Here is a 24229-nt window from a genome sequence, read left to right on the forward strand (position 1 = left end):
ACTTACAGTGTGAGGGGGTGTATGTGATGATGATGATGATGAAGACTTACAGTGTGAGGGGGTGTATGTGATGATGATGAAGAAGACTTACAGTGTGAGGGGGTGTATGTGATGATGATGATGAAGACTTACAGTGTGAGGGGGTGTATGTGATGATGATGAAGACTTACAGTGTGAGGGGGTGTATGTGATGATGATGATGATGATGAAGACTTACAGTGTGAGGGGGTGTATGTGATGATGATGATGAAGACTTACAGTGTGAGGGGTGTATGTGATGATGATGATGATGATGAAGACCTACAGTGTAAGGGGTGTATGTGATGATGATGATGATGAAGACTTACAGTGTGAGGTCTTCGTTCCACTGCAGGTCGTTGCCGCTGCGTTTGCAGGTTTTCTTGGTCTCGGCGCTCAGACCGTCAGCCGTCACCTCCACAAACGAGCTGCCGCGCGACAGACGAGCAGGAAGCTTTGGAGACTGAGGCCTCGCTGATACCACTGACACACACACACACACAAAACCAAACCACATGACAAGATAACATTATTAAACATCATGTTCATCTCAGGATGTTCATCTCAGGATGAACACATTCCACACAAAAATCTCTACTATAAACTCCCGAGTGTGTTTATCTGCAATGTCTCCTCTTGTTCTGATTCATGAAGATGATGATGATGATGTCATTGTCTTTCCCAGATCTCCACCTCGACGTGCCTGTGTTCCCGGGACTCTTCCCTGACCTGTGCTCACCCCTCACCCCCTGCATCCTGAATTATTGACAAACTCTGACTCATGTTTCTAGTATATGAAGTCTATTCAGACACACACACACACACAGACAACATTTCACTGTGTGTATTTGATGAGGACATGCTACTGTGATATTGTGTGTGTGTGAAAGAAAAAGACTTAGAGAGTGAGAGATAGCAGAAAACATTCTAATATAATGATGAATCACATATTAACACATTATCACACGTTAACCAGCAAATTAAGACACAAAACACTGCCATACACGCCTATAATTATGTAAACAAAGTGAGATCTGAAAGCATCAGAAATGCATTGTGTGTTTGTGTGTGTTAGAGCGAAGGAGAAGTTTCTGAGGAAAATAAATATCGCCATCTAGTGTGACTGAAGGTGAAGTGCACTCTAATCAAGGCTGGAAAACTTCACCCCCCACTCTTCGTAACCATGGAGACACACACAGCACCAGTCACAAATAGAGAGATATAAAATGGGAAGACCTGAAAAAGGGAAGTCTGTTTTCTTTTGTTCGTTTTTTTTTTTTTTTTTTTAACAAAAGGTTTTCATAATCCTGCATAATCCGGTTTTGTTTAGACTATAATTGGTGGTACATTATTTTCTTCCTTGTGATCTTGAATGGCATGAACTGGTGTTTAATACGGCGTGTAATAAACCTTAACAGTGTGTAGCGGTGTTCAATAGCGGTAGTGCTGTTTAATAGTCTATAGTAATCCTTACAGCAAGTAATAATACATATTATTAAAGATCACTACATTCTTTCAACTACCATTACATGCTGTTAAACATCACCACATCATATTAAAGACCCATACACTCCATTAGATGCCACTTCATTAGATCAAACACCACTACACAATCTATAAACACCAACATGCTCTATTAAAGACCACCACATGTAATTAAACACTACTGGGTGCTATTAATCACCCACACACTATATTACACATTACTGTTATTTTAAACACCAATGCCCCTGTTCAACCTCACTGTGGTCTATTAAACACCACCGTGCTCTATTAAACACCACTGTACACTATTAAACACCACCACGTTCTATTAAACACCACTGTACACTATTAAACACCACTGTACACTATTAAACACCACCGTACACTATTAAACACCACCACGTTCTATTAAACATCACCGCATTCTATTTATTAAACACCACTGCACCCTTTTAAACAGCACTGCACCCTTTTAAACAGCACTGCACCCTTTTAAACAGCACTGCACCCTTTTAAACAGCACTGTGCTTTATTCAACACCACGGCACACTATTAAAACCCACCGAGCTCTATTAAACACCAACGCACCCATTTAAACAGCACTGTGCTCTATTCAACACCACCGCGCTCTATTAAACACCACCGCACACTACTAAACACCACCGCACACTACTAAACACCACCGCACACTACTAAACACCACTGTGCTTTATTCAACACCACCACACCCAAACATTTAAAACATAAAGAATTTCCGGCCAGCTGTGTGTGTGTGTGTGTGTAAACCTCTAACCCAAAGTCCAATCTTTATGCTCTCTAGGAAACTGAACCCTTTAGTCTGATGAGTCTCACTTACAAGTGATTTTCTTATGGACAGCCAGCTGTTTAGTCCCAACCCAATCACTGTGTTTGTGTGTTTGTGTGTGTGTGTGTGTGTGTGTGTGTATGGAAATGCTCGTACTTTCACTATTAAACACCATTGTGCTCTATTAAACACCACAGCATCTTATTAAACACCACCGTGCTCTATTGAACACCACTGTACACTATTAAACACCACCGTAGTCTATTAAACACTACTGTGTTTTATTAAACACCATTGCATTCTATTTATTAAACACCACAGCATCTTATTAAACACCACTGCGTTCTATTAAACACCACCAAACACTATTATTACCGCACACTACTAAACATCACCACACTCTATTAAACACCACCATGCTCTATTAAACACCACCATGCTCTATTAAACACCACCGCACCGTTTTAAACAGCACTGTGCTTTAGTCAACACCACGGCACACCATTAAAACACCACCACGCTCTATTAAACCCTTTTAAACAGCAATGTGCTCTATTCAACACCACGGCGCTCTATTAAACACCACCACATTCTATATATTAAACACCACCACCGACTACTAAACACCACTGCACCCTTTTAAACAGCACCGCACCCTGGAGGAACGTTGTTTCGTTTCACTGTGTACTAACTGTATATGGTTGTAATGGCAATAAAGCCTACTTGAACTTGAACACCACCGCACACTACTAAACAGCACTGCACCCTTTTAAACAGCACTGTGCTTTAATCAATCTCACTTCCACACTATTAAACACCACTGCGCTCTATTAAACACCAACGCACCATTTTAAACACCACCGCGCTCTTTTCAACACCACCGCGCTCTTTTCAACACCACCGCGCTCTTTTCAACACCACCCGCTCACACTACTCTGTGTGTGTGTAAGCCTCTAACCCAAAGTCCAATCTTTATGCTCTCTAGGAAACTCAACCCTTTAGTCTGATGAGTCTCACTTACAAGTGATTTTCTTGTGGACAGACAGCTGTTTAGTCCCAACCCAGTCACTGTGTGTGTGTGTGTGTGTGTGTGTGTGTGTATGCATGCGGAAATGCTCTCTTACTTTCACTATTAAACACAGCTCTGGTTTCTCCTGGCTGCTGACTGCCAGAGATCAGTTTTATGACACGAGTTTTATCGAGCACGTTGAACAATAATCCGGGTTTAGTGTGTGTAATAAAGCACACAAACTCTACGGCACTCCTAAATGTTTTTGGAAAAGCGTAGTGTGTGTTGTTGGTAACCATGGAAACACTTTATCACACGATCATTGGTGAGAAACAACAGGATAATTAGTGTGTGGTTTAGGGAAGCACTGAGCTAACACAAGGCCAGATCTTTTTACCTTTTAAGGTGAGCTGAGATTTCTCTGTGTTCGGCAAACCGCCGGGTCGACTCACACTGGCAGCTGCCATCACATCACCACCTGAAACACACACACACACACACACACAGACAGAGAGGCAGGGTTATATACACTGTACTGTTACACTTCACATTATTGTCATTTAATCTTGAGATTTAGGAATGAGATGTTCAGATGTACGTGTGTGTGTGTGTGTGTGTGTGTGCTGATTTTTCACACTAAATAGACTGGACTCATTATAAATGTACCCCTTTAACACTCCAAGCCTTTAACTTAACCCTGACATTAACATTAAAACTCACATTAATGTCTCACTCTCTTCCCCTGAAACTGCCTTATTATCTTACTAACTTTATAATCTCTGTTTTTTGTTTTCCTCCACTCCGTCAGAATCTTTCTTTCTTTTTCACGCACATAAACACGGAAGCCGCATTAGCGTTAGCATTAGCATCGCACACAACATGACTAATGTTCGCACTTGATAAACGCCGCTGTCACTTTAAATCAGACTTACTGAGAACTTCACGCAGTCATGATTCAAAACATCACCACGTGAAATCGTCTCAAATAAACGTTTTCTGTTTCCATACCGTTATTTTCACGGCTCGGGTCCTGTGTTTAGCTTTTCACTTCCGCCTCAGTGTCGGGGTCATGTGACTCGCAGAAAACCGCGCGATGCATTCTGGGTGCTTTCACACTCGTCTCAGGGTTTCCTTGCGTTTCCGACTTTGCGCGCGAATCGCTACGATCTCGAGCTCGTGGGGGAGTTCGGCGCGGCTCGAGAGAAGTCGCAGCCTTCGTCTGATTTAAGTTGGACTTCGTAGGTGGCTCGTGCGTCCGTCTGTGTTTCTGTGTTCCTTCTTCGCTGCCTAACTCATCCGGATGGGCGTGTTTGTAACTGTGGTGTAGTGCACTACATAAGGCCCTAGTGCTCTTTATTTTCACTAACATTGAAATGCACTTAAACAGGCAAGATGAAGCAGTTCAAGGCTTTTCTTTTTTTTTGTTTTTTTTTTGCACCATTTTGGTTTTAAATGTTCATGAGAAAGATGTTCATTAAAAGGATTCCAAATCAGGGCCTTTTTTTTTTTTTTTGACAATTTCTCATAAATTCATACCAAGTCTTGTGGTGTAGTAGGTAGTTCTTACGTGACAGTTCTTAGACAGTTTGTAATGCTTTAGCATGTGCTTGACCAGGTTTGTAGGGAAGTTGTAGTTGATTTGTAAGTTTTTTGTAACACTTCATAACTAGCGTGAATTGTGCGAACAAGAACAACTTTTAATTCAGGACAATTTGTGACTATAACTATAAAAGTGGCTGTAGTTGCAGGCTAAAAAAAAAAAAACCTTTGTAGCAGTCATGAACCTCAAAGGTGGTCTGTGCTTCTTCAGAATGGAATGTAAACTCCAAAAATATTCAGGGTTTCCATAATTCAATTTAAAACTTCTACACTCTGCTACAATTTAACTACAGTCCGTCCCAACTGATACCTGCAATAAGTTAAGAATTGCAACGATTCGGCTGCGAGCAACACGTTGGACCCTACGATCACGTAGCGATACCAGACCTACATAGGGAAGGTCACAGCCTCCGGCCCTTGTTTCTGACTGGTATACACATCTCAAAGATGAGACCGAAGAGACTGAAGCACGGGCCGAGGGTCAGCCCACCCCAGTCTCCTGAAGTTCCTGGGTCTCAGGTGAAATATGAGATGGATACTGACATTGTGTCGGAGACTCAGGAGGCAGAAGGACTGGAGGGACAAGTTGCTGAGGAAGAGAATGGACAATCAGACTTTGAATTTATCGAAGAACCTAAAACAAAACACAGAACACAGAAAAGGAAGTTCATTACTTTTTCTGTCGAAACTGAAAACGAGCTCGGGGAATGGTTTCGTGAGAACGAGCTGTTCTACAACAAGGGCCTGAAGGTGTTCAAGGACACGCAGAAGAAAGAGCAGCTGTACGAGGAGAAGGCTGCAGCACTGAATCCCCCCTGCACGCGTGAGGGAACCTTTTATTGTTTTTAAATCTGAACATTTTGGTGTTTAGATTGTTAAAGCATTTGGCCACATATTTTCTGTCTCTGCAGCCCAACAACTGAAGACTTGGATTAACGGAATGAGGACCAGGTACGGTCGATTAACAGAGCCGAAGACGGGCAAAGGGGCAGACGAGACCAAGCTTTCCGAACGAGACAAATGGATTGTGGAAACCTTCAGCTTCCTCAGCAGACACATAGTCCGCGTCCCCAGCAGGCAAACGGCTAAAGTGCGTATTCAACATTTGCGACTCCCTGTCAAAGGGACCGTTTCTCCCAAAATTTAAATATTCTTGTCGGACTTTAAGTATTATATTGATATTCCTAAAGTCCTTTATAAGATGTGGGTCCTGTGTTTTTCGGACCCTGGGAGTGCACGAAAAATATTTTTCACTGGAGTTTCGCAATTATTTCTCTGTCACTTTTCTTTGCTAGCTGGTAGTGGACGTGGACGGAAAAGAGGGAAATCCGTGGAATTTGTTTCAGATTTATTAGGCTGCATTCACATTATCACTCAGTTCAGACCCTAATGTAACCCAGATCTGATTTTTTAGGGCTGTCTGAACGCACACATCTGATGTTTTTCAGATCAGATATGAGTCACTTTTAAATGTGGTCCTGGATTGCATAAAGATCTGATACGCAGATTCTTGACTTTGTGCCTCTGTGCATGCGTAGGGCGTGGCATCATCAGTCAGAGCTGGCAGGGGATTTGATAGCGGCGCTAACAGCAGCTGCCAAAACCTTTTCTTTCTCTTTTCTTAACAAATACAGCCGACTGTCCTGCAAAGCAAAACCCCAAGCAAGTTTCTAAAAAAAATCTTTCATTTTAAAATTTCAAAATAAATATGTAAAATAGTTCTATAAAGTGTCTTTTGAACAGTTTGTTGGTTTAGTAGGTTGTGTTTTGGGTGTCGTCTGAATGTGTGAAATTTTTTTTTGTTTGGACTTTGGAACGTAATGCTTGATTGTGAACAATAAATATTTCAGAGCTGTTGAGTGAGTGCTTTAAGGGCCATTAGTAGTATTCAGTCACTATTTTAACTAGTCTTCTCCGTCCGGTGGTCCAAGGTGTTGGCGACTCCACATCCTCCATCACTGCCCGGAATGGAAAAGAAAAAAATTTAATTGTTTTGTTTTTTGTTTTTGCAGTTCAGGAGACTCGGTGATCATGCGGCCGCAGCATCCACTAGCAGAGAGCGCTCCACACCGCCGCCGGCTACTAAAGTCGTAGAATCCAGTGACGACGAATCCATAGACGCATCCCAGGGCAACACAGCCGGCAGTTCCAGAGGGAAATTGAAGAACTTGGAGACACTGCGGACTCCAGAGGAAGAAGAGTGGCGTGCCTCTGCACTAGCTAGAGTACATCTAAGATTAAAAGAAAAAACCTTAAAAAATTTTTTATAAACAATTACATGAGAAAGATATGCTATGTTTGTTTTGTTGTGTGTTCTTTGTCCATGTCAGTTACTGAGCAGAGCGGACCAGGCAGCGCATCTCCACACTCGTCTGGAGGAAATGATGCTGCCCAAGAATCCTCTTCAGGAGGCTGTCCAGCAGTGGGTCGGGTACCAGTCGACTCAGCTGGTTAACCTCCACCCGTCGCTGTGGGAGCAGTACTCCATCGCCTCCATGAACCTGCTGCTGGAGTTCATGGCAGAGTCACGAAAGTTGAAGCAGCAAGAAAGAGTCCAGGAGCAGCAGCAAGCCTCACAGGCCACGCCCGAGACGCCTCCACAGCAGGCCGATCTCCAGGTACGACTGGTACCCCCCGGGGAGCAGTTACCCCCGGCCCCCTCTTACTACATCCGGTCACCACAGCCTGGGACCACCTTCCAGCAGCAGAGCACACACTTCCAGCAACCTCCACGATCTCAGCCCATCCAGACAACCATCACAAAATCTGCACACGGCGAAGGGGATCTGAGGGAAATCGTAGTAGTTCTTGACAATTCGTAGTAAATCGTGAGGTGTCACGTGTGTAGTCGTGGTCACGTGATTTGTACATTTGTACGTGTAGCTCCTTCGCATTTAGGAATGTGGGACGTGTAGAAAAAGTTTGTGACTTAAACTAATATACACTCACTGAGAAGTAGATTTTAATAAAATTCACAGATCTTCTTTCTCAAAAGTTTTTTATTTCTTGAAATTTACTTTAAAAGAGTGGGAGAATATTAGACATCAGTTATATTTAAGTTATGGCTAGGGTTACTTCATTATGCTTAAATATTATTGTTTGTAAATATCATTGTTTATATAGATGTTTAATCTTAAAGTATGAAAACAAGAGTTTTGCCATGTAAAATAGACAATATAAAATAAATGTAAAGGTTTTCAGTATTCTGTGCAATAGTGTTTATAATATCTTCTTCTACACATATAATAAAACTGTAAAGTCTTGAAGATTTTTGTTAAAAAAAAATTGTGGGGACATTAGATGATAGTTTTTGTAATTTGTCTGTTTGTTTGCGCACACATCACATTAAAACTACAAAATTAATTTTAATGGGGTTCTCAGAGGTGTATTTGCCCGAGTTTAAGGTAACATATGGGCTTTGTTTCATTGCGGTCGGTCCACAGGAAAAAAAGATATGCTAATTTGAATTTTAAATGGAAAGCGGCAAAATTCAACAAATGGAGCTGTACAGTTTTTAAAACGCACTTATAAGTGCGCGATTAAAATCTACTTAATAAACGCGTTCGTTCCACACACTTCGCGGTAACACGTCCTTCGCGGGCACATCTAGTCTACATATGTATATATATATGCAGAATGTTGAATTAAACAGACCATCAGCAGTTATTTTTCCTGTTTCTGATGATCACGACAATAAACTCAGAGATCAAAAGATCAAAAAGCTTTGACTTGAACGCCTTCGTATTTCTGAATCTACATGGAAGGTTTTTAATTTGAGAAACGGATCATGAGAATAATCACCATGATGGTTAAATAAAAAGTTTTAAAAAGAAGCAATTTGTTTAAAATAAGACAAAATATTCCTTTATTACAGTAATCTGTGGCCTCGCATCTACAGGGTCGAGGGTTCGAGTCCCACCTCGGGTAGCCTGCCCTGTGACCTGAACCCCCTGGGATAGTCTCCAGGGCTCCCATGACCCCTACAGGATAAGTGCTGTGGAGAGTGAGTGAGTGACAGAGAGAGTGCGTAATACAGATTGAGATTACTGCACATTTCTGGTGCGAGTGGTTTATTGGGAGCTGTGTCTCTCTCCTTCACACCGTGGGAAAATGTTCCCGCCACTGAAGAAGCTAATCAGCGCTGTCAGAACGTCCTGCGTGATGTGGAACATGTTCTTCGTCATGGAGAAGATCTGAGCAGATCTGGACTGCTTAACCAGTCTCTTAAGTCTCATCCTGACTCCAGCTTCAGCAGACGTCTCCGAAGTAGACGTCTGATGCCCCCACTGAGACTAAAGGTTCCTCCAGAAGTGCCCCCTGCACACCAAAAGATACAACCTTGTTCTTCAGGTGAAAACTCAGATACTTGTACGATTTAAACATCGCAGTATCTCAAACGTTACAGTTCCACCGGGAAGCCAGACAGATACAGATGTTTTGGCTCTGGTCTAGACGTCGGCTTCAACGTTCCAGATGTAGGTGAGAAACAGCAGTGAAGAATGAAAAAATTACACAGCTGCGTGTGTGTGTGAAATTGGAGGATAATTGAACAATTTTTAAACATGATTTTATTATTTATATTTTTATATATATCATTAAAGAGATAAATTATGGTGGGGTGAAGATGGCATTGTTTATATTTGTTCATCCATTCATTAATGGCATTGTTTATCTCTTTTTCATCTCTCTCTTTCTCTCCCTTTAATACCTTTCTTTTTTCCTTTCTTGTCTTTTTTAATTTATAACTTTTTTATTTTTAAGTTTTGTCACCTCCCTCGACCGCCTTCCTCACATTCACCCACACTTTACTCAGTCCCACTTCACTTCTCTCGTCTTTATCCACCTGAGGTGAGTCAGGATCAGGCACATCTCGAAAGAGCAAGATTATAGATGTTATGCTTATAGAAGTAAGTGAAAATGGGAATGTGAATGGATTAAGCCTGGTGTGTCGTCTCTCCTAATACCATGTTTATGAAGGATTATATGCCGAGAGATCAGAGTGGTGCTAAAGCTAAAGCAGGCCCTTTATTTAGAGAAGAACTTAACATTAATTATTAAATTTATAACCAGGGTGTGTGATAACACGTGAGATTTACGAGAGAGTAAACACCCCTGATTCTGGATTACTTTTAGCTCTAACTAGACTAGGCTAGACGGCCTCTTAGTGATCGTCTGGACGTGGCCTGCCATGGAGCCAGTATGATGTAGTGATGCTGCTGGATCTCAAAATGGGTGTACAATAGCTTTCCATTTCTGCTTGCTTTTAGCTAAGACTTTTGCATCTCCTGTGGTTAGTTTGCAGTTAGCTAGAGCTTCCAAGCAGTTTCCTTGGTGCCCATATGTAACAGTGGTGCAGGGTTCCTTCAGCTCATTACAGGATAGTTTTATTCCCAATACAGTCACAGAGTGTGAAGCCCAACATTTGCAGTAAATGGATTTTTAAATAATTTTTGTAATTATTGCAGTTGGAATCCTTTAAACTTATGGCCACGGTTCTTTAGCTAACTCTGCTGGTGGGTGAAATCTTCAAGAAACCTGCAAGAAACTGCAATTTTCTCATCAACTGTTTCCCTCAGATACCTTCACACATTATTAAGGTTAAAAAAATATTTAATAATTTATCTTTCGGTGATGTTCACCTGCTGAGGTCCTTTATACTCACAGGGTGCTTTTACACTGAGTACACTCATCCCCAAAGTCACTCCATACTGTGCTCAGGCACGGATCAGTGTACTGTCCTCGAGTCCATTTGAAAAAGTATTTGTGAGCACAGTACGGTGCGAATCAGGGGTGAAAGCTAACCGTACCAAAACACAGAAACTCTGTACTGTACATGTTTTCAGCACACACTGATCTCATCGTCTCAAGTACACAAGGTCTCTTTTAACATTTTCCAATAAATTACCAATAATATTAAGCGTAGCGTAAAGATCAGCTTTCTTGTGCTCTTTATCTTCTTTGTGTTTATTGTCAGCTTGAAAAATAAATAGCTGTATACTGCCACCTACTGTATCGCAGAGTTTACTGTAGTTACCCAAGTGTACCCGGGTACAGACAATATTAATAATGTGACAGGTGGCTGGTGGTTGCGGGCAGGACATTTGTACCTGGGTACAGTATGACGCAATCCTATGCCAGGTGTAAAAGCAGGTTTATAACACAGTTTTCACACCAGACACACAGTTACATCATACTGTACCCGGGTACGATGGCCGAGCTCTCTCAGAGGTACTTTGTAATAAGAGGTACTTCGTGCTCCCACATCAATCATAGCTCTACACCCAATCAGGGCGTCTGTAAGCTCACGCAAGTGAAAGAAGCAGATAGCGTTGTCCTCCGAGTGTGTTATTCCGCCCCCAACGGTGCGTTAAGGTGGGAGCCCCCTAGTGATGGGAAGGGAATTGGACACGACTAAATTAGGGAGAAAATCAGGGGAAAATCCAAAATCAGAGGAAGTGACTCTCTGCTTAACAAGTCGTTTTACTAATGACTTTGACTCAATTTAAAATTGAAGTTTTTCTGTGAGAAATTGTGAAGTGTGGCGGCTGAGCAGCAGCAGCCGAGGACACTGTACGACAGACAGAACGAGTGACATCACTAATGGGGAACAAAAGGAAAAAAGAGGGAGAGTGATGATATACGGTATTTTAATATAACTAAAGGATGACAGCATTGAAACTATTTGTACACCAGCTCTGCACAACGTACACACACTAGTGACTAATTATTACCTACTTGAGTCATATTAGTTTAAATAAACAATAATTTTTCTTAGTAAAGTGCTGTCAGGTTCTCTTTATTAAAATCCCTAGGTAAGTACAGGATCTAGAACACCAGTCGAGTCTGACTGTCAGTTTGCCATAAGGCAATCTGACGTGTTCTTTTTTGTCTCTGTAATTAAGGTTCAGATCATCTGAGGTTACGTTTATACCTTCAATATTCTGTTTAATGTTCTCAGGTGGGTCAGTGATAAATTAATACATTTGTAATGCTATAAAAATGTACATTTGATATATTTATATGTTAATATGCTGTTCATTTTTTGGTGTGCTTTGATGTTTGTCTTATTCTTTGCTATTTATTTACATTAAATAAATTATTTACACCAAATGGATTTTCAAATAATTTCTGTAATTATTATTATTGGACCAGATGTGATGTCACCATGCGAACACACATTTTACAGCATACACACAATACAGATCTATAACATGTAAATGTAATTGTTTATAATAGTCTATGTGTGTGTGTTTGTGTGTGTGTGTACTGTTTCCCAATCCTGCTACTTTAATGACACACACTAACACACCCATTGTGTCTTCATGAAGGGTGTGTTGATGAGCTGATGAGTTAATTCAGGCATGTTTGAGCAAGAAACAGCAAAAAATGTGCAGAAATGAAAAACTAAAGCAACAGCACTGGGAGACACAGGGATTAAAGATATAAATGCCTTGAGTTAAATAAACACACATGTCAGCATCCTGACACATAGACTTTTTATGTCTTGTCGCTGGAAATGTTCATATTTAAGCAATATACTGTATGTGAGGCGTTCAAGTAAATCCGGGACTCGTACTGTAATGAGCTTTCTGGTGAATGAAGGTGTAAAAGTGATCAACATTAACAGAAGACTTTGAGCTCAGTACCCTGATGAGACTCGCAGCCACAGTAAAACATTTGAACGGTGCAACTGTTTTAAAGGAGGCCGTATGTCCGTGAATGACGATCCCGGCCGAGGTGGCTCGAAGCCCTGTCGTTTCTGAGGCTTGAAAATTGACGCATAACTTGTTACCAGCTTGCGGAAGAGACGCATCTGTGTGTGTGAACTGCTGGGAGTTATCGCCACATCCCCCATACAGTCCTGACCTCGCTGCAAGACATCTCCACATAGGAATCCTCTAAGTTCTGGAAAACTTTTGTAACCTACTCCTGTAATTTAACTCACTGCATTTTCACATACAGAAGTTCACATCTTATATATATATTTAAACAAAAATGTTATATCATATAGTCTAGAATGCCATTAAGTAAATATTGCATACGTACACACACTACCAGTCAAAAGTACACCCCTTTTAAGTCATTTAGTCATCATTTTTCCACCTATAATTCTGCTTTTTATGGAGTTGTGTTGCCAAATGCAACGTTCCTTAAAACTCCTGGGTAGTTCCCAGAATATCAAAATCTACAAAAGTGGGTAAAGCATTTTCTTATTTAGCTCCTAAGCTTTGGAATAGTCTTTCTGATAATGTTCGGGGCTCAGTCTCCCAGTTTAAAAGCAGAGTCAAGACACATCTCTTTAGCCTGGGCTACACATAATTCATCCGAAAACCTCATACTCCAGTACATCTAAATGCACACTCTCAGTTAGTGCTGCCAATATCATAAAAGGAAACTACGCTAATTTGTTTCCGCCTATTCTTTTTTATTCTACCAAGGCACCTGGAGTTTGAGCTAGCTCCAGTAGACAAAGGCCAACCCTGCGAAGATCTTAAAGGAATCCAGAGAAAGACCCCCCACCACGGACTCTGCATTTGCCTGACTTATCCTGGTGCCATGCTGGGGCCGAAAACTGGACTCCATGTTACCTTAGACATCTTCTGTTATATTGAACTTCCAGCTGCCTAACACACAGTATATCTGCATAAAATGTCTGCTATCCGTTATCACCCAGATGATGATGGTTCCCTGTAGAGTCTGGTTCATTTCAAGGTTTCTTCCTATTGCCATCTCAGGGAGTTTTTCCTTACCACTATCTCCGTCACCCTTGGCTTGCTCATTAGGGACAATCTGATCATTATGATCTATACATTTTTCTCGCTCATACACATTTCCATCATTTTCTTTTTAATTTGTGAAGCTGCTTTAAGACAATGACCATTGTTAAAAACGCTATATAAATAAAATTGAACATATAGACAGACAGACAAACAGACAAATAATTTTCTGAGACTGGTTTTGATCCTCCAATGTATGAAACGTAAAGGTAAAATTTGAAAGTGTGAGTTGTACAGACAGACCCTTTTTTCATAGATAACTGGGCTTGGGACCGGGGTCGGGCCTCGTCTGGGAGTCGGACCTGGAGCCCTATCCGGTGTAAAAACCTGTGCCAAGTTGTGTGTAGTTCGGGTGGTCCGCTGTGGCGACCCCTCTGACGGGGGAACCTGAGAGATGGATATCAACTCTCTCTCTCTCTCTCTCTTTCACACACATACACAAATTCATTGGTTATGAAACTTTTGTAAAGTTTTTTTTTTTTTGGTCTGGTTGGTTTTATCCAGCGTCATTTTCCACCAACTCATTTTCCAAGCTTGACGAATGAGGCTGACTGTGAGGATCCTTTACACTTAATAATCGGTCACAGTGGATTAGAGCAGTCTGTGAGTAGCCTTTCCTCCTCACTTCACTTCTCCTCCTCTCCGCAGCTCCTCACATCTGGACTTCAGTTTCCATTTTATCGCTGAAACTCTTCTCGGCAACCAATCAGCGTCTTGGTTCGGCGCAAGCGCAGTATACTTCGACTTCAACAACTACACCGCCCCCCTCACTCACCCCCCCCCCCCCCGCCTCCTCCTCCTCCTCATCTCACCCCACCCCCAGCTAGCTCAGCGGCTAACACAACATCGACTGGCATCAAAACTTCAGCGGCTGTTGGATTAACGGGAGAATAACGTGAATAATCCGCCCGGTGATGGCCAGCCTGGGGTTTTTCCGCTCCGTGTAGCGACCGGCTATGGACCTACGAGGCGGGAAGCCGGCGCGCGCGCTTAGGAGTGAGATAAATCCGTGTGTGAGTGTGTGGAACATTAGTTAGCTTTGGCGGCTAGCAGTTTTTTTTTTTTTTTTTTGGCGCTCGGGCTGAGTTTGAGCTGTGCCGTGATTGAGCGTTAGCTTAGCTACCAGGCTAACGGCTAAGCTGCCTGTGGAGGAGTCTCTCGGGCTCCGTGCGTTAGCTTAGCCTGCTAGCTTCAACTCCACAGCGCGGAGTTATTTACTTTTACTGACTTAAATCACTTTTATTAAAGGAAGGGGAAAAAACACACACATTGGATTGAAGGCAGCAAATCTGTAAGTTTGTCATTTTCCTCTCTGGAATGTATGTTTAGATAATATGGTGTAATGTTTTTTCTTCTGACTGATTATTAATTATTTAGCAGTTAGCATGGATGCAGTGTTATTGAGTCAGTAGCAGGAGGAGTAAAAAACATCTCTTGAACATGTGTATATTTTATATATATTTTAAAAAGCGAGTTTATTAGCTGTTAATAACGCGTTATAATCACTACAGCATGGACGTTGGAACTTTTGTCTAGTTTATAAACTGACTGAATTTGTTCAACTGAAGTAAATGATACAACTCGTAAAAGTGTGTAGATGTTTAGATTTGTTTGTAGAATAAAATAATTATATATACATATACATTATAGTCTTTATGTAATATTAAATATAACTGAAAGATCTACACCCTGATGTGTGAATGATGGATAGATAGATAAATAGATAGATAGATTGATAATTTATTGATAAAAGGAGAATATATTTTCAGTGAGAATTTTTAGTGAGAAAAATATAAAGAAATAAACAAAATTAAATGTAAAGTTAGCAAAGAGTTATTTTAGAGTTAATCCAATCTACTAAAAAAATACTCTGATAAATAAAACTCGAATGATCTGACTTGTACACAATGATAACTTTAAACCGTGGTTAGTTGTGTGTAAATGTGTGATGAGTTGAGAGACTGGAGAGAGACGGAGAGGAATGTTAGAGCTTTATAAAGCCTGTATGAAGTCTCTGTGAAGGTTCGATTTCTTCTGATTCGTGCCGACGTTAGAGGTGAGATTTTTGTCTCCAGCTGCAGACAGAGCGAGCGGCCTGATGGAGAGGGAGAAGGAGGGAGGGAGGGGCGCTTTATGAAAATATTCCAGGAATTTTTCATTCTCCGAACCCATCTGAGTGTTTAACATCACACACACACACACACACACACACACACACACACTGCTTGGCTCACACGGAGATGCTCAGCACGCCTGTGTTCAGTATTATTTTATTAAACATGCTCTGTTTCTCGGGGTGTGTTAGTTAAATCTCAGGTCTGATGTCGTGTACTGTGATTACTTTCAGTCCTCGAGGTTCCTTCTGGGTCCGGATCTTGTTAAAGATCTGTCTTATTGATCATTGTAATTAATTGTTACACTCCAAATCTTTGTCCTTTTGAGCTAGTAATCTGTTTTTAATTGTTGTATGTTTACTGCGTGTGTGTGTGTGTGTGCTGTAGTGATGTTGTCATTTGTTGTTCAGGAGTATTAAAGTGTGAAGGATTAACGGTATGAGTCTAAAAATATCGCTGTATGGTATTAATCGAATGTTTACAAGCCTGAGCTGAACATTTAATTTATTACAGAATCTTTGACTGGTTTCTGTGTGTGTGTGTGTGTGTGTGAGGAGAGAGAGATTGTTTTCTCCAACATGCCATACGCTGTTAGTGTTTATCCCGTCATGGTCCTAAGCTAAAAGAGTCAGCGTGGCAGTGCGGTAAAGCTCCAAACAGTGAGAGAAACCCGACCTGAAGAGCGCTGGTGGGTTCGGTTGTGGTCAGCGGTGCGGTGGCGTTCTGCATGTAGGATAACATTAGGAGCGTGTGTAAAGTAATGTGTAGCCTTTTATTTTCTGCACATTTCTGACTTTTAGCTCTTAATAATAAGAGTAGTGTAGTTACTAGGGACGGGAATCATCCGAGCATCCGATGATATCACAAAATTATCACAATATCTACATTGTGATTCGATTTGTGCTGTGATTCTGTAAGTTGCATGATTTGATAAAAATTTGGTTTGATATAAAAATTTTCTAAAATTTTGTTAAAATTCTAAACAGACGTCACAAATAATTTGCTCCTACCACAAAGGGCGTTGACAATGTGAGCATAGTTTAAAAAATAACCAGGATTATAAAGAAGCTGCAACATTTTACTGCCTAAAATGCAACCGTATAAATCTTAAAAATATATCTTATTAAATTGATTTTGGACTTGGTGTGACGATACATGAGTCGCCTCACAGAAGAATCACAACAAGTTACTGGATCGATTTTTCGATTTTCTTGTCTCTAGTTGCCATTACGCCATAAGGGAGGGGGAAAAATCTATTCAGTTATGGATAATTTTTTTTTGTATGAGAATTTTTGTATCGTCACAACGACTTTTAAAAAAATATTTTTAATATTTAACAAAAGACGATCGTTTAGTGGCCATAATCGACTGGTTTCAGTTTAATCAATCGATCAGCCTCGGATATAAACGATTTTGAACCGAGCGCAGAAGCTTCCGAGTGGCGCAACAGAAACTCATTTTTCCTGCGGTACATTATCGAAAATCGTGCGCATTAAAATTATTTTATCTGCCTTTTTGTCCAAACTCGAATTATTGAATTACTCTTAAACCCACTAATTACACACACTTCAAAACACAGCCAGTGCTAATTAGTCAAAAATTGCATGCGTTAGAAGTTCTGCTTAACCCACACTCTCATTGTCAATTAAAGTTTTGTGATGAGATTCAATTTTGTGTTTTGCGGTAAGTTGTTGTAGTTTCTTTATAATCCTACAGGTGGCACACTCTGAACTATTTACACATTTTCATCCCGTGTGGTAGAAGTAAATTATTCGACAAGTTTGTTCAGAAATAGCAATTATGGCGGATGATAGAGATATGCACTGCTCAGTAACAATGTAGGTTTGTGTTTAATTTAATTTGAAGTTGTATTTAGGGTTAGTTGTAGTGTTTAAATGCTGCGCTTGGTTTTTACGTGAGAGAACTAATTTTGTAAGAAATAAACTATGTCTAACTACTCGTTTAAACTTTTTAAAGACTTAAAATTGTAACAAAGTCTGGGAAAATAAAGTGATACTTATAGAATCGCAGTTTGAATCTGATAATATCGTATCTGGAGGTGACCGGTGATTACCGTCTCTGGTAGCTATATACGTCCTGTAGCTGCCGCCTCACCACGTTAATATCGCATGTGTAAAGTAATAAAAGGAGAAACGTGCTCATCTGGACTGTTCGGTTTTTTCCTCCTCAACGAAGCATCTTAGAACTTTGGTCTGAATTTGTTGAAACTGGTCCGTGTCATGCCGAGCGTTCAGGATGAGTAACGCGGTTTCATCACACCTTTCAGGCTGAAGCACTGTACTAGCAGTGAAGTGTTAAATAAATTAAACTTGTATAGAAATGTATAGACTTGTATAGAAATCCTTTCTAAATACTTTAACCTTAGTTAAAGTCTGTGATGAGGCGACTGTCTGATAATGCACACCATGACTAACTGTGACCCTGTGACCCTTCCTGCAGGTTCACTCATTATCATCATCCTCCTCACTGATGAAGAATGAATGTGTGTGTGGTGCTGGGGACTGAATCAGGAACCCTGATGGCTGGATCTGGGTAAGACACTGTCCTGGTTTTAATATTTATACACAACAACCACAACCAATTAGAGTGATCTAATTTACATAATATTTACATAATCGTGTACAAGGATGTTCCTCATGGATAGTACATGGGTTAGATAATAATTGAATCAGTCTGTCTTCTGTACATATTATTTATGACATTATTTTTTGTGCGCAATGGCGGTCTATACAGTAAGTGGATCTGTTTTCTTTTTGTGTAGGACGTGGTGTTGTTCTGTGACTCTCACGTCTGAAATACATCTACATGTTGTAATGCGTATATAAACATACAGTAATGTACAAACAGTGTAAAAAAATGGCAGGAGGCACACACACACACACAATCTTACCCAAAACACTTTTGAGCAGTCTATACTTAAACTTTAGCCTTTTTATGTTACAGTTCCAGGAAAAGAATGAGAAACCTGTACATTACGGTTAGTTTATTTATAGAACGCAGAACACGAGAAATCAATGCTGTGGTGAATGACATCATCATCATCATCATTATTATCATCATCGCTGAGCTGTACGGTAGAGCTACTCTTACTGAGAGGATTACATCATCATCATCATAATAATGATAATAATTATACATAATCATGTCTTGAAGCATATAAAATATAAAAATATAAAAACAGATAATCCAACACTTGTGGAAATTCTAATTGAATGATAATTTTTAGAATCCAGTAATTTTAGTAGCATTTTCTGTCGGATACCTGAACATTCAGGAATTGATGGTAATGAGCAAGCAGACAAAACTGCCGAAGAAGCATTATCTTAAAAAAAATCAAATGCTCTGTACTTTACAGATCTGAGACCAATTTTAAATGTAGACAATAAAAAATTAAATGCTAATTAGTATGGGATCTAATTTTAAATAAACTACATGAAATAAATCCTGATGGAACAAAACGTACATTTCCGTTTAATAATTGTTATAATTAGCAACTAATTTATACAAGATGCAGGACAAGACATTCAATAGTTAAACACATATTTTTACTATCTAAAGAAAATTCACTAAAACATCCATCAAACGTCCATCAAACACATTTCATTAGACTATAACTCTGCTACTCCTGTGAGGAACTTGTTTTACGCTGTTAACACCTTTTGAAAAAGTTGTTAGCTAAGCAAATTCAAATTTAGCTTTACAGTTCTTAAAAAAATTACTCTTGGACATCTTAACTTTAACTGATTTTAATATAGCTGTAGAAGCTGGCATGGCATGAAGTATTATTATTATTTTTATTATTATTGTTATGATTATATTGGTTTACTAGCTGTGCCTGAGACTTCGCTCACATGAAATTTAATTGAAGACTTAAAACAGTGTTTTAAAAACTGTACAATGTCATCCATTTAATTTTGGAATTAACTAAATACAGTGGAACCTTGGATTACGAGCATTATTCATTCCGGAAGCAGTTCTTATTCCAAAACACTCATAAACCAATTCAAATATTTCCATTAAAAAAAAAGTCAAATTATTCGTTCCACAGCCCAAATAAATAAATACATAAAAATAATTAACACAAAATATAAAGTAAAAATAAATCAAATTAACCTGCACTTTACCTTTTGAAAAAAATTTCGACAGAGCAGTGTTTCTGTGTAAAGCTGAGAGAAAGAGTGTGTGTTTGTGTGTGTGTCTCTGTGAAGGTGAAAGTAGAAGGGGTGAGTGTGTCTCCAATGACACATGTGCACACAGACACAGAGCAGGCTGAGCCTTAAGCAGAGAGAGAAAATGGATCTTTAACGTCGATAATGAGACTTGCTTTTGCTTTACATGCGCGCTGTACACACATGCATACAGACACAAAATAAAATGTTTCACACACACACCTGTGGTCACAGTGTTATAGTAAACAGTACACGCATGCACGGATGTTGATTATACCAGTGAGAGGTGGTCCTAGGACCCAGCAGGGGACACGATAACTCACAATTCCGCAGCACGAGAGAAACCGTTGGCTCAGTTGTGATCACGTAACGCTCGGCATCAATACAAAAAGCGCATGCGTGATACATGATACTCTATACTCGTTAACCAAGACTTCGTTTTCCAAGTCAAAATGTATTAAAAATCTTTGCTTGTCTTGCAGGGCACTCGTAAACCGCGTTACTTGCAATCCAAGGTTTCACTGTATACGCATTACCGTGAAGTGTGCAGAATGAAGGTGTGAGATTGAAAAAGTAGATTTTAATTGCACACTCATAATCGTGTATTTAAAAAAATGTAGCGCGCCATCTGTTTGAGATAAACTAATAATATTTTTTAAGGTTCATAATCTTTTTTTATAATATAAGGGCGTTTCCCATTTAAATTTTGACATAAGCATATCCTTTCCTCCCATGGGCCGATTCATTCACTTGATGTGTGCACAAACAAACAGACAGAAAAAAATTCCAACAACCATCTTGATGTCTTCTGTTACTTACGTCCCCAAATTGTTCAGACGCCAACTTTACAGTTTTATTATATGTATTGCTTATTATAAACAGATGGCATGTTAAATGTGTGTGTGTGTGTGTGTGTGCACGTTAGGTATCAAATGGTTGTGTGAAGAACCATGGGAAGCTGCTGGAGCTGTCCAGATAAAGAATCCATACCTGACAATCACCAGAGCAAGTTCAAGGTAGGTGTGTGTGTAAATGATAATGGGTTTAGGCTGTAAATGGTGGATATAGATAATGACGATGTGTGTGTTTGTGTGTCCAGGTGGTGAACGTTGACGATGACGGTAACGAGCTCGGGGCTGGGATCATGGAGCTGACCGAGGACGAACTCGTTCTCCGCACACACAAGTGTGACGCAGTCAGATGGCCTTACCTGTGCCTCCGTCGCTATGGTTACGACTCCAATCTCTTCTCCTTCGAGAGCGGGCGCCGCTGTCAGACCGGGCAAGGTAACACACACATGTTAGAAATGGAGAATTCTTTATTGTTCCGTTGACCAGGCTTAAGCTGCACCCCTTTTCCCTACAATCCCCCATTACCTCCTGGGCAAAACTCCTCTGTGATCACCAACGATGCTGCCTCCATTTCTTCCATAGCAACAGTAACCAAGTGTGGTTAAACCCTAATGTTTAAATGTCCACTTGATTCCTCCCCCCTTGATCCCTCGGTTCAGGACCGCACCGATTTTAACACCTTGTTTGCAGCATGGCTATTAATGTCCGAATGTGACCTTTGACCCCCAATGCTTTCAAAAGGATGAGTCTGATCGGTGAGTAACGAAGACTCGCTGTGTGCTTTGCCACGCTGCACCATCACGCTAACGTCTAGTGTATGTGTGTGTATGCTTTCATTCTCTCCGTTAGGTCATGTGTTTATATTTAGATTGTTTGTGTGTGTGTGTGCGAAAGATATGATGTAGCAGTGGACTGATGCTAACAGCAGGTCGTGTGTGTGTGTGTGTGTGTGTGTTGTCCCACAGGAATCTTTGCGTTTAAGTGTGCTCGAGCGGAGGAGATTTTTAACATGCTGCAGGACATCATGCACAACAACAGCATCAGCGTGGTGGAGGAGCCCGTGTTCGAACCTGCGCTCACGCACACGCAGGTCGAGCCAGATGTTCCGCAAACACCTCGTACTCCCACAGGTAACACACACACACACACACTCCCATGCTTGGTGTCCTCGTGTGTTAAGTGTTTAAATCTCGACTGGAGCTGATAATGTTTTTGTCCTGCAGGTGGCGCTCTTCCTGTGTTACCCAATGGGAGCCTACGGTACCCATCACTAGGTGACGCCTCCTCCCACCCCTCCAGTAGACACCCCTCGGTGGGCAGTGCCCGCCTGCCGTCTGTGGGAGAAGAGTCCACTCACCCGCTGCTGATGCCCGACGACAGCATACGGGTCAGAACTCAATACGCTTTCACTTTATCACCATAGCAACATGACGCAGTGTGGGTGGGGCATATATGTAATATTGGATATTGATTGTGTGTGTGTGTGTGTTTGCAGGGGCACACGTATGTAAACACTACAGGCCTCCTTGAGGATCAGCATTCAGGGGCAGGTCACGGAGAAACACCTGCCCCCCACAGCCCCGCCCCTGAAGGGGAGGAGCCGGTGCAGGCCCCAGACCCTGGTCCTCGTGTACAGCTGGAGCGTGAGGGCGTGAGGTTTGTGCTCGGGCCGACGCCCGTGCAGAGGCAGCTCATGGCAAGGGAGAGGCAGCAAGACGGGGGTGTGACATCTGGCTCCGCCCTCAACTCGTCTAACGGCGTCGTGGCTGTCACAGAGGTAGTTCCAGAGCACTCGAACGGTCCTGTATTCGGCCCCTCGCGGCGCAGGCCCCGCCCCCCACCTCTCAGCCCCGATGCTAACGTGAACAACTCGGCTCAGCGCAGGACGGCGCTGCTGGACTATGAGAACCTCCCCTCGCTCCCGCCACTGAGGGAGGACCCCAAGGCAGGTGACGAGGACGAGGATCAGGACGAGGCCGCCAGGACCAAGACGCAGCCTCCCAACGGTTACCACAGCGCCGACTCCACCCACCTCTACATCAACACAGAGAATGTCGCAGCGGCCATGTGGCCGGATTCGGCGCCTCTGAGTGCGGGATGGGCGGAGGCTGTGCCACTCAGCGCCGGGAGGGTGGAATCAGGGCGTTTCAGCGTGTTTAACTTTGACCTGCGGCGGCCGTGTGAGCCGCACACGCTCAACTACATAGAGGTGGAAATGGACCCGGGCTCGGACTGCAGTACGCCCAGGACGCCCCACACGCCCGCCTCACCGCGCCCTCCTACACCCACCACTGCCCCGGCCACAGCCACACCCACACGCAGGACCGAACTGTATGCAGTGATCGACGTGGAGCGCACGGCAGCCATGTCGAACCTGCAGAGAGCACAGCCTCGTTACGACGGTACGTCCAGGAAAACCAGGCACAATAGTGTCGACCTGCCCATGTAACCCCACCCATTCCACCTGACTTGCCCCGCCCAACACTCCCCCCCCTCCCTCTAAGACTTTTTAAGAATCTTCTAAAAGGCACTCGGCAGATTTGGAACGCTGTGGTTTTATTATTGATGTTGCTCGGCCATGCGCCTGACCTTTCTGACCTTCAGCACACGGCTGGACTGCGGTCTGTGCCCATTCCATACAGATCAGTATTACTGATGGAGCATTCCTCTTTCTGTTTGTGTTCTTTTTTTTTGTGTAACTTTTGTATTGAAATGACACTACAGGTTGTTTATAATTTCAGTATCCAGGGACTTTTACGGTACACGACAGCTGCCCTCTTGCTGACTACATTTAGATTTCACTACAGCACAATAAAAGACTTTATTTTGTTCGATTTCTACCTGCGTGAGCGACTCCGCATCTTTAAACCTCAGAGTGAGTCACGCCAAACACTTCATAAATAGCAGTAAAAATTAAAGCATTTCATTTTGAGTGAACTCCTGCATGGCACCTGCATCCGTTAGGCCACTTCTTTTACCTGTGAGCATCCTTCTGTAAACTCCACCTTCTGCATTACCAGCACTTTATACATCATTTTGTGTCATAGGAGGTGGGGCTTAATTACCTTTATACAGCAACCAAGTACACAATAGTCATGTTTCACCCTGCCTAGTGTGTACACCACATATCCCCCATAATGCTTTGCACTACAGAACTGGAAGATGTGCTCGGCCTTAGGTGTGGTTTAGGACTCACCCATCAGTGGATTTATCACCGAAATGATGTTTGACGTGACTAAATCGTGAGCCTCCAACCCTACTCAGTTATTTGGGATGGAGCCTTTAAATAAAATCTGACAAAGTGGGACATTGCAATGATGTGTATAAATTATAGACTAGACTAAGACACCATTTAGCCCCTCAAATTTTTCTTCTAAACAG

The 24229-nt window shown here is 41.7% G+C and overlaps 4 protein-coding genes across 5 annotated transcripts in view; 3 read left to right on the plus strand and 1 right to left on the minus strand.

The window, feature by feature from the left end:
* The window catches only part of wwp2 (WW domain containing E3 ubiquitin protein ligase 2), a 31907-nt gene extending 27211 nt beyond the window's left edge, over positions 1 to 4696 (minus strand). Inside the window, exons 1-3 of one of the 2 annotated variants that reach the window (XM_053506605.1) lie at positions 4326 to 4696; positions 3715 to 3795; positions 348 to 501 (exon numbers count right to left, since the gene is read on the minus strand). In XM_053506605.1, coding sequence (XP_053362580.1) covers positions 348 to 501; positions 3715 to 3784 — 224 coding nt within the window. In that variant the 5' untranslated portion in view covers positions 3785 to 3795; positions 4326 to 4696. Of the gene's footprint in view, positions 1 to 347; positions 502 to 3714; positions 3796 to 4249 lie in introns of both variants that reach the window. The other variant, XM_053506606.1, reaches the window with a different exon arrangement.
* The window catches only part of gabarapl2 (GABA(A) receptor-associated protein like 2), a 238337-nt gene that overhangs the window by 57388 nt on the left and 156720 nt on the right, over positions 1 to 24229 (plus strand). The gene's annotated exons all lie outside the window — the stretch shown is intronic.
* On the plus strand, positions 4858 to 8109 carry LOC128532348 (uncharacterized). The gene is made up of 4 exons (XM_053506615.1): positions 4858 to 5739; positions 5828 to 6006; positions 6929 to 7141; positions 7247 to 8109. The coding sequence occupies exons 1-4, from the start codon at positions 5364 to 5366 to the stop codon at positions 7736 to 7738; spliced, it is 1260 nt and encodes a 419-aa protein (XP_053362590.1). The 5' UTR covers positions 4858 to 5363; the 3' UTR covers positions 7739 to 8109.
* On the plus strand, positions 14511 to 23688 carry frs2b (fibroblast growth factor receptor substrate 2b). Its single transcript, XM_053506609.1, has 7 exons — positions 14511 to 14984; positions 18268 to 18360; positions 20923 to 21013; positions 21097 to 21283; positions 21814 to 21978; positions 22072 to 22235; positions 22344 to 23688. The coding sequence occupies exons 3-7, from the start codon at positions 20948 to 20950 to the stop codon at positions 23295 to 23297; spliced, it is 1536 nt and encodes a 511-aa protein (XP_053362584.1). The 5' UTR covers positions 14511 to 14984; positions 18268 to 18360; positions 20923 to 20947; the 3' UTR covers positions 23298 to 23688.

Source organism: Clarias gariepinus, chromosome 10 (assembly GCF_024256425.1).
Source record: "Clarias gariepinus isolate MV-2021 ecotype Netherlands chromosome 10, CGAR_prim_01v2, whole genome shotgun sequence".
Taxonomy (NCBI): domain Eukaryota; kingdom Metazoa; phylum Chordata; class Actinopteri; order Siluriformes; family Clariidae; genus Clarias; species Clarias gariepinus.

Coding starts and splice junctions, on each gene's coding strand:
- LOC128532348 (XM_053506615.1), top strand. CDS start 5,364: ATGAGACCGAAGAGACTGAAGCACGGGCCGAGGGTCAGCCCACCCCAG. Junction 5,740..5,827: donor ACTGAATCCCCCCTGCACGC/GTGAGGGAACCT, acceptor CTGTCTCTGCAG/CCCAACAACTGAAGACTTGG. Junction 6,007..6,928: donor CCAGCAGGCAAACGGCTAAA/GTGCGTATTCAA, acceptor TTGTTTTTGCAG/TTCAGGAGACTCGGTGATCA.
- frs2b (XM_053506609.1), top strand. CDS start 20,948: ATGGGAAGCTGCTGGAGCTGTCCAGATAAAGAATCCATACCTGACAAT. Junction 21,014..21,096: donor ATCACCAGAGCAAGTTCAAG/GTAGGTGTGTGT, acceptor TTGTGTGTCCAG/GTGGTGAACGTTGACGATGA. Junction 22,236..22,343: donor TGCCCGACGACAGCATACGG/GTCAGAACTCAA, acceptor GTGTGTTTGCAG/GGGCACACGTATGTAAACAC.